This window comes from Quercus suber, unplaced genomic scaffold, assembly GCF_002906115.3.
Source record: "Quercus suber isolate HL8 unplaced genomic scaffold, Cork oak 2.0 scaffold_905, whole genome shotgun sequence".
NCBI classification, from domain to species: domain Eukaryota; kingdom Viridiplantae; phylum Streptophyta; class Magnoliopsida; order Fagales; family Fagaceae; genus Quercus; species Quercus suber.
This window is the reverse complement of record NW_027070329.1, coordinates 629-10086: the sequence shown is the minus strand read 5'-3', so window position 1 is coordinate 10086 and position 9458 is coordinate 629. Positions and strand designations below refer to the sequence as shown.

The window sequence follows — 9458 nt, the reverse complement described above, 5'->3', positions numbered from 1 at the left end:
TAGTAGTTGCTACTGTTGTGATGATGTTACGGTGCACGGCAAGGACCTTTTATATACTGCTTGCTATGACTGGTTTTTACCATTTTAGCCTTTAACTACTTTTGTCTAGTTTAGGGTGTTCTTCCCGACCACCCATTAGTTTGTCAGCTACCTAACCACCACCACTTACCTGTGCTGGCTGTGCCACTCCCCATTTAATTTTAAGAATGTTAAAAAATACGTGAGTAATTATAGAAGTTCAAATCCCTATAAAAAGCTCAAATCTCTTAAAACAGTACACCAAAATGAGAAATTTGATTGCTTTGTTCTACCCACGTACAAAGTTAAAAACAACCTCTAACTTTGTATAACTTATTCGTACCTTTAGTTAACAACCTTGACCTACTGTGTAGGGAGGACTTCCTATTGCATGCTTTTGTGAGAAGAAACCTTTGTTTCCTGAAAACCAAAAAAGAAAGAAAATTTTGAAATAAAGAAAACGCGGAAAACATATTGGAAGCAAAAGGTACTACTCACAATACCACTTGAGAATACACTTTGATCGTATATATAATTATTTAAGACATACATTTAGAGAAAGATTATTAATCAACCTCATGCAACTCATCTAAAAATAAAGAAAATTAATCATACAAGAATACATATCTGACATCAAGATTAGACTCAACTTCTACTTAAAATTGAAACTTAAAACAAATCCTAGTCTCAAAACTTTTGGAATCTCATAACGAAAGATCAAAACCCAATTAAAGAAACAAATGGATTGTAGAGAACCAAATTTAAGGTACATAAACTATCCTACAGCTGTATTATGACTATTTGATAATCTTTTCAGATTTTTAATGAGGCTCCTAATTCTCTATTTTGTCAAATATGGGAATGATAGATAAGTTGAACAAAAAATATATTTTAGGTCATATGTTTGCTTAAGTTTCAAATTAATTTTTCAATCTCTCTATTAATTCACTTGTAGAAAGTTTTGTAGACGAACTTCGTAAACAAAACTGACAGAACATCATACAAAAATATAAAGGCAAGGCAAACAACGGTTTCTATGAATTTAATTAAATAAAACTATTTCTTACCAAAGTTCAATCTGCTTCTTGAAAGAAAGAAAAAAAAATACTCTTTTTAATAAACAAACTTAAGTTGTCATTAAGATTCTTTCTACAACAATTTCTCTATATATATTTTTTTTCATATAAATAAAAAATATGTCACCTCCTTATCTTATGCCACTTTGTTGATTACTAAAATATTTGTTTTCTACCATAAAGCATAAGAACCTATGCCATAACCATGTAAACAGAACTTATAAAAATAAATATGTTTAGATCCCACAACGAGGAAAAGATAAAATTATACCTTAGATGCAAGCCTTGTCTTAAGAAATCTTTAAAATTAACCTTTCTTGAAGCTTCTAGCAAAGCTGAAACAGCAACGTAGAAAACATAAATAACCATAACTTCCATGTGTCAAAAAATTTGTTCAAGCATTGCAACACAACAATTGATTTAACAAAAAGGATTAAAGTTAATATATTACCTCAATTGTTTCGAAATGAAGCACAAGAATGCCCTAATTTCCAAAGCCATTCCTAAACTGGCATAGGCTTAAAACCATACATATTAATTCAATTGACATCTGTATGGTACAAAGTACGTCTTCTTAGATGAATTAATTAGTATCAATATGAGAAGCATATAGGTTCTGATCAATAAAATCTATAAACATTTCTCCAAACCCTTCTTTGTTCTTAAAGGGAACAAATATGACAAAGAAATTGGACCCAAATAAAACAGGACACATAATTTTTTAAAATCAATTAAATTTTTTAATCAATTTTGATGCTGCATTACATGTCACTAAAACTATCAAAGTTCATATTTTAATGCATAACTTAATGGGAGACTAGGAGAAAGAGAAACAATAAAATTTGATAAAACAATACTTGCAGTTGTGTTAAGACATATATCGTTAATTGAAGCTATCCTCATTTGCTTTGCTCCAGAATTCATAGCCTTAATAATTGGGAATTGACATGCAAAAGCAAAATCTCCTTTAAATCTGGCATTTCTTCAACTCAAATATTTGAAGGGGAGATAATACATGCCTCTGACTTCCGAAAAAGGAGATCGTTAAAAAATTAAAATAGGTAGAGATTTATAGGAAATTCACCTGAGAAGGGTTAGGGGGGAAAATTCAAAAGGTAAAAAAATAATAAAATAATAAAAAGAAGGAAAAAATGAAACGCAATGAACAACATAAATTCAAAGAACAGAGAAAGAACATAAGTTTAGAGAAAAACGAGCGTACCTCGAAGAATAATAACAAACCCACCACATTGGCAAACTGAGAAGATCAATGGTTGAAGTTGTGACTATTGATTAATCTTATGATTCTTGCAAATGGGCAATTGGATTTTATGGGCCGTTGGGGATAGAGACTAGAGTGAGAGAGAAAGGTCGCAATTGAAGAGCAAAGTTTTATGCGTGTGGCTGTGGGTTCGTAGGATTTTCAGTTTGGAGGGCTTTTCAAAAATGCTTGTTTGTAGAAATTCTCCTCAAAGAGTGTACATACAGAGTAATAAGAAAGAAGTGTTTTTTTTTTTTTTGAAAGAAATAAATATAAGCGTGCAAATTTCATAACTACCCCTGTTAGCAGGATGGTGCAATATCTTGCTAATCAATAACGTACAGAGAGAGGGGTGCCCAGGGTGAAGAATCAGAAGTTTTTGATTTTTTTTTTAAGAGATATAAACTGAAACTTATTAGGAAAGGTGTAAAATTTATAACTACCTTCTGGAACAGTGCAATTGAACACAACGGTAGCAAAAAATAGTACTGAAACGTTACTCTTATTTCACTAAATGAAAGGGCACAATATTTTGGTGTTTTTAAATGTAAATGTGATAATAATTTGTGTAACCATGTGGCGCAATAAGGCGTGGTCAACAAAAAGTCAAACGTTTCGACTATTAGTTATTATATAGATATAGATATAGATATAGATAGATTATTTCGTCATGCCTTGCAATAATTATTTTTAACTTAACGTAGGCAACATGGGCATTAATATTTGTATTTTTCTTTTATGAAATAATATTTTGTATGTGTCAAATACCAAATTAGTTAGAATACAATAAAGGTTAGAGAATGAAGCAGATAGTCTCATTATTGGTTTGTCATCATTATTTCATGTGCACAGGATTTATTATATCAGTGTGGGTCGAGAACTAGTTTTCCTATATGAAATTGTATTACAGTCTTCTATGGGTTATGAACTAATGATTTTGAGTAACAATTTATAAAAAGTAGTAGGGGTTGGTTCCAACTACCAACACCCACTCTAAACTACTGCATTCTCCCAATTAGGCTTCAGGATAAGAGTAGTTATGGCCATGGGACGGGTTTGGATTGGCCCAACCCAAGCCCAACACCCAACACCCTATATCCGAAACTTGAATCCCTGCCCAACTTGTTCTTCCTTCTCAACATAAATTATTAAAAGAAAAGTTTTGAATGCTTCTCAATCTCAATTCTCGATTAGTAGACTCGTGACTTTGGCATTTGATAAAATGCAAAATGGCTCCTCAAGTTTGGCTTAATTTCAAATAGACCTCTTATACTTTCTATTTAATGCAAAATAGCTCTTAATGGTTGCTTTTTATCGTTAAATAAAGAACCAATTAGTTTTTGATGTAGGTGAGGATCAAACTCAAATCTCTTATTGACAACAAGTGATTTCACTAATTATGTTAACTGAAACCCACATATTCCTAAGATATCATAATAGACAAAATGACCATTTTGTAAATTGTGAGGACTAAAAATTCATGTGACTACTTTATTAGTATTTTTTAATAAAATTTAATTTGAAATTTTAATAATTTTAAAATAAAAATTAATAATTCTTTTTTTCTCATTCATGAATCATAAATAACAATATTGGTAGACAGGTTTGACTAGTGTTCTATGCATTGAAACATTGAACGCAATTCAAATATGACCTGTTTCCAATTTTGAATCCAATTTTAAAAACATGCTAGTCTCGTATCCTCTTTAGATCTAATGAACTATAGGACACTGAACAAAAACTTTATCCTTGCTAGACCTTGTATTAGTAGTACAAAACTAACATTTTTCTTAAATGTTAAATTTAAAAAATAAATAAAATAAAAAGGAACTACTTAAGCAAAAACCAAAAACCAAATGGCAAAACAAATTATTGAGAAATAGAATGAAAAAAAAATTATTTAAGAGAGATCAGAGGTGGAGATGAGCCCGGATGCAATGAAACTACAACTTGAATCTGCATGTTGTTCCAAGATTGAAATATTGAATAGAAGTTCTCCACATTATCAACCAAATAGCAGCAAATGTACTAGTTTGAACTCGTAGGCATGTTGTGCCCATTTATAGTTACCGGAGTTTCTGAAACTTGAGTTCTAGAAAAAGTGGTACTTTCCTATTTATTTTCAAAACAGTGTTTTTTTGCTAAAATTTTTTTAAAAAAGTGGTATTTGGCCATTTTGGCCGAACTATAGGACACTAAATAGAAACTTTATCCTTGCTAGACCTTGTAGTAGTAGTACAAAACTAACATTTTTTCTTAAATGTTAAATTTAAAAAATAAATAAATAAAAAAGAACTACTTAAGCAAAACAAAAACCAAATGGCAAAACAAATTATCGAGAAATAGAATGAAAAAAAAAATTATTTAAGAGAGATCAAGAAGTATAGATGAGCCCAAATGCAATGAAACAAACAACTTGAATCTGCATGTTGTTCCAAGATTGAAATATTGAATAGAAGTTCTCCACATTATCAACTGAATAGCAGCAAATGTACTAGTTTAACTCAAAGGCATGTTGTGCCATTTAAGTTATTGGGCTTGGTTTTTGGGCCAAAGAGATTGGTTTTAGCCCATTTCTACCACATTCTTATATATTTCTTGGGCCAATCTAGATTCTTTCTTTGATTAATGCTCTCTTTGTTTCAACATTAACGTTTTCTAGAAAATTATTCATATTTTAAAGAGCATTTTTTAGAAAACTATATTATTTTTCAGTTTTTGATAATGACCTTGAAAATGAGTTTGACAATGTTTTCTGTTATTTGGTATACAAATTTTTATTTTATTTTTTATATTTCATGTGTAATTTAAAATATGTGTATTATGTAAACCAACTAATGTAATCAATATAAATAATAATAAAAAACCAAGAATGAATTTGGTTTTCATACTACAATTTTGACAATAGATACAATCAAAATTAGTTGTCAAATTTTCATGATCTCTACCACTCATCTTGCTCATATATATGCATAGTAACGTCCATACATACATACATACATAACATACATTTATATATATATATATATATATATCACCATTTGTCTATATACATAAAACTGACAGGGGAATACATCTTTAATAAGTACAAATAACAATAACTTTTAATTGTTTACTCTTTTTGCTGGTACACTAATTGTCTACTATGGTCAACCACAAGTCTTTAATATTACTTGAAATTATGTATTTATATAATGTATCTACATAATATATCATCACTGCATAGTATATGCATAATGTATCTGCCAACAAAAAAGATTATTCTATGTAAAAGCAATTTAGAGCCATATAGGCACTATGTTTAAAATTTTCGCTTTTACTTCATTCATTCATTCTTTCTTCTTTTTTATTTTTTATATTTTTAATTTTTTTTTAGCACTTTTATGTGCAAAAAAGAACTTCTACCTAGAATCCATCAAACCAAAAATTTCTTAGAGAAAAAATAAAATCAAGTTTGAAATTCAAAGTAAAGAATTGGGATTTTGGTAAAGAGGAATGAAATAATTACCGCTACAAATATGTTCTCCTTTGCAAGTTGGTAGAGAGGAATGAAATAATTACTGAGCTATGAGGGAAAAAAAAAAATCTAATCAGAGAACTGTGTTATAAAGGGGAGAGAAATATGGAGAGAGAGAGAGAGAGAGATCTATGGAAGTGGAGAGACCAGAGTTAGTGACAGTGAGGATGTGAGGAAAGAAAAAGAAAGGGAAGAGAGAAAGAGTGAGAGAGCGTACCATGAGAGAGAGCTTGTTTTCCATTTTTTTTTTTTTTGAAAACAACCTATAAAAAAAAAAAAAAAACCTTATTTTTATTAGAATTTTCCATTGACTAAAGAAAGTTTTACATTGACCAGTTTTTTTTTGCGTTACCAAACACTGAAAAATTTGGAAAACTATCTTTACAGAAAGTTTTTTAGCGAAAAAAACAGAGCGTAAGTTCGGATCTAGTATACATGCCACCTGCATTCAAGGTTTTTTTTTTTTTTTTTTTTTTTTGAAAACTTGAATTCAATTACCTTGTTCATAAAATCAAAATACTAATTTCCAAGAAAATAGAATAGAATAAATAAATGAAAAAAAAATGGATTTAAGCTCGAATTTTCTATTGTCATCTCACTTAGCTGTTGGATCCCTCTTCCAAAAATCTCAAGTTATAAATTAAAAAAATAAATACTTTGTTAATTGATAGGATCTATATCTTCCATGCTTGCTTCTTACGCACCATGAAATTAATGCATTTAAATACAGTTTATTTAATAATTTATTTATAATATGTGGAACAAAAAATTAAAAATTAGCTTATTTTTAAAAATAAAGTCAGATCTATGAAAAAAAAAGTTTAAACAAAAAAACAAGAAGCTGAAAGTTGTAACAAACAGCACTCTTAAGCAGCCATTCAGATGTATCAAGTCAATGAAGGAAAGGGCGGAGGATTTTTTTTTTTTTTTTTTAACATTCGCGGTCAAATATATCTGTTTACACCATACATGATCAAGTTGGTACTCTAGCACAGTTAAACAGTTGGACTGATCTTTTGCAATTGGTCAAAATGACGAGCCTGTTTAGATTGACTTCCTTTGCTTTGAATTGTACACAACTTGGAGTAAAGGGAAGTTGTTAATGTGGGCCATGTGGCTCACATTTTTGGCTTTTAAAAAAAAATCATTAAAAGTGGAGTCAAACATGGTAACTATTTTAATAAAAACAAATTTTATCCTAATCTAGGGTCTGAGAATCTCACATGGGAAAAGAGCCCATCATGTTAATAAAATAAAAATAAAAAATGATTTTTTTTTTTTTTTTAAAGTCAATAATGTGAGCCTCATGGCCCACATTATCATCTTCCCTTTACTCCAAGTTGTATACATTTCAAAGCAATAAGCAGGCTCATCATTTTGACCAACTCGGCAGGAGCAGACTTTGTCTCGGACACTAGGCAGCTGATGCATCAAGGAATGACTGCTATTTGTTTTATGTACCTGAAGTTATCATATCCCTATGCATGTCCATCAATATATTATGTTTATCAGGTATCAAAAAAAAAAAAAAAAAAAAAAGTAGATAAGGCCTCCCTTCCCCACAACGTTGGTAGAAAATTAAGAAATCTATCTATGGAAGAAGTAAAGCTAGTAGGAGCCTGGACAAGTCCATTTGTTCATCGAGTTATATGGGCACTGAAACTCAAGGGTATCAAATATGAAAATGTAGAACTGGATAGATTCAACAAGAGTGAAATGCTTTTGAAGTACAACCCAGTCCATAAGAAGGTTCCTGTACTTGTTCATGGTGGGAAATCCATCGCAGAATCCATTGTCATCCTCGAGTACATTGATGAGACTTGGCCACAGAACCCCTTACTTCCAGATGATCCTCACGAGAGAGCTGTGGCTCGGTTCTGGGCAAAGTTTGGAGAGGATAAGGTAATTATGCATCACTAATTGATTATTATGTTTATTCTTGCATTGCATAAAATCAGACCTACAACCTTTTTATTTTATTTTTTGATATAATTTCACCAACAACTTTGTTCTCCTTAATTGTTCGTATTTTTTTTTTTTTTGAACTTTTCATTTATACATGTGAAAGTTTAAAAGTATTTGCTTGATTTGTAAATGTCAATTAACTAAAGATGAAAAAATAAGACGAGAATAAAAAAGGGTGATTGTCTTTTCTTTTCTTTTTGGTATATTTGATTTTTTTTTGTTTATATAGGCATGATATGATAGGATTTTAATTATAGTATCAATTCTATAATAACTTTTAGACATTGATTTTTAAGTATATATAGGCAGAATTCAAACCTAAATTTCTTATTAGGAGAGAAAATATTTTACTGTTGAATTAACCAGAACTCACATAAATTTGATTAATCTAACTATTTAAACTCAACAAAAACAAACTTTGAACATTTTTTCTAGACTTAGATAATAAGATGGAGATGTTACCCGCTCTAATTGGATACTTTTTGAGTGATTTAGATCAACAACTTGTTTGGCTTCTTTACAACTGGTGGACAAGAACAAGTGAAAGCAACAGAAGAAGTGAAAGAACTTCTGGGAATCCTAGAAGAGCATGGTCTTGGAGAGAAGAAGTTTTTTGGTGGCAGTGAAATAGGACTGACTGACTTAGCCTTTGGATGGATAGCTTGCTTGATGGAAATCCTTCAAGAAGCAGCTGGGGTCAAAGTGTTGGAAGCTGATAGCTTCCCTCGCTTACAGGCATGGATCAAAAACTTCAATGAAATTCCAGCCATTAAAGAAAGCCTTCGCGATCGCAATGAGCTGTTGACATATTACAAAGGGCGAAGAGAAGACTTTGTCTCCTCAGCAGCATCATAAACATATTAAACACTACTAGCATCAGCTTGGTCTGCAATTCAACAGCTTGTGTGCTCTCATTCTCTGAATCTAAATCTCAAGATATGTTATTCTACAAATAAATTTGTGTCTTGAGTGCAAAAGACATGGCAGTGTGACTGGTAATTTACTAGATGTATAATGCTACAAGTAGAGGCTTGCAATTATTGACTTTTTCAATTTGAAAGTAATAAAATTCAACCTATTTTCCTTCATAAATTTCAACTAGTCTAGATTCTAGAAACACATCTCACCCTTGGTCATTTCCAGTATAGGTTCCAGGTCTCCTACCGCATTACGTTACAGAAATGACCTCAAGAATGCCACTGCTCGAAAGTTTTACCACTCAAAAAAATATAAATAAAAAACCTTACTCGTCTGTTTGGATCCCATAGATTTGGATTTGGATTTGGATTTGAGGGAGCCCAAATCCAAATCCTTTGTTTGGATATAAGTTAAAAGAAATGGATTTGGATTTGGTCTCAAATCCAATCAGAATTTGATAAGCTTAAATCCATGGATTTCAAATAGCCACAAACACGGTGGAATTTGAAATCTCTCATGCATTGTGCTCTATTTCTCTCTCAGAGCAAAGCCCTCCTCTGACTGCATCTCCGACGGCGGAGGCAAGATCGGGCCGTCCAATCTGCCAAAACCTCCATCAAAGTCCTTTTCGTTCTGCTCCGGCGAGAAATCAGAGAATCCTCCGCTATAGATCGGCGGTGGAGACGGAGTCTATGGCACCGTT

At 31.3% G+C, this 9458-nt stretch overlaps 1 protein-coding gene across 1 annotated transcript; it reads left to right on the top strand.

The window, feature by feature from the left end:
* The first annotated feature begins 7397 nt into the window (after positions 1-7397).
* On the top strand, positions 7398-8929 carry LOC136065261 (probable glutathione S-transferase). Its single transcript, XM_065768213.1, has 2 exons — positions 7398-7774; positions 8333-8929. Exons 1-2 carry the CDS (start codon positions 7466-7468, stop codon positions 8690-8692), a joined length of 669 nt encoding a protein of 222 aa, XP_065624285.1. The 5' UTR covers positions 7398-7465; the 3' UTR covers positions 8693-8929.
* Positions 8930-9458: the final 529 nt, after the last annotated feature.

What these genes read in the sequence shown, in the direction of transcription:
- LOC136065261 (XM_065768213.1), top strand. Translation starts at nt 7,466, where the DNA reads ATGGAAGAAGTAAAGCTAGTAGGAGCCTGGACAAGTCCATTTGTTCAT. An exon ending in CAAAGTTTGGAGAGGATAAG is followed by an intron (nt 7,775 to 8,332) that starts GTAATTATGCAT and finishes TGAGTGATTTAG; the next exon opens with ATCAACAACTTGTTTGGCTT.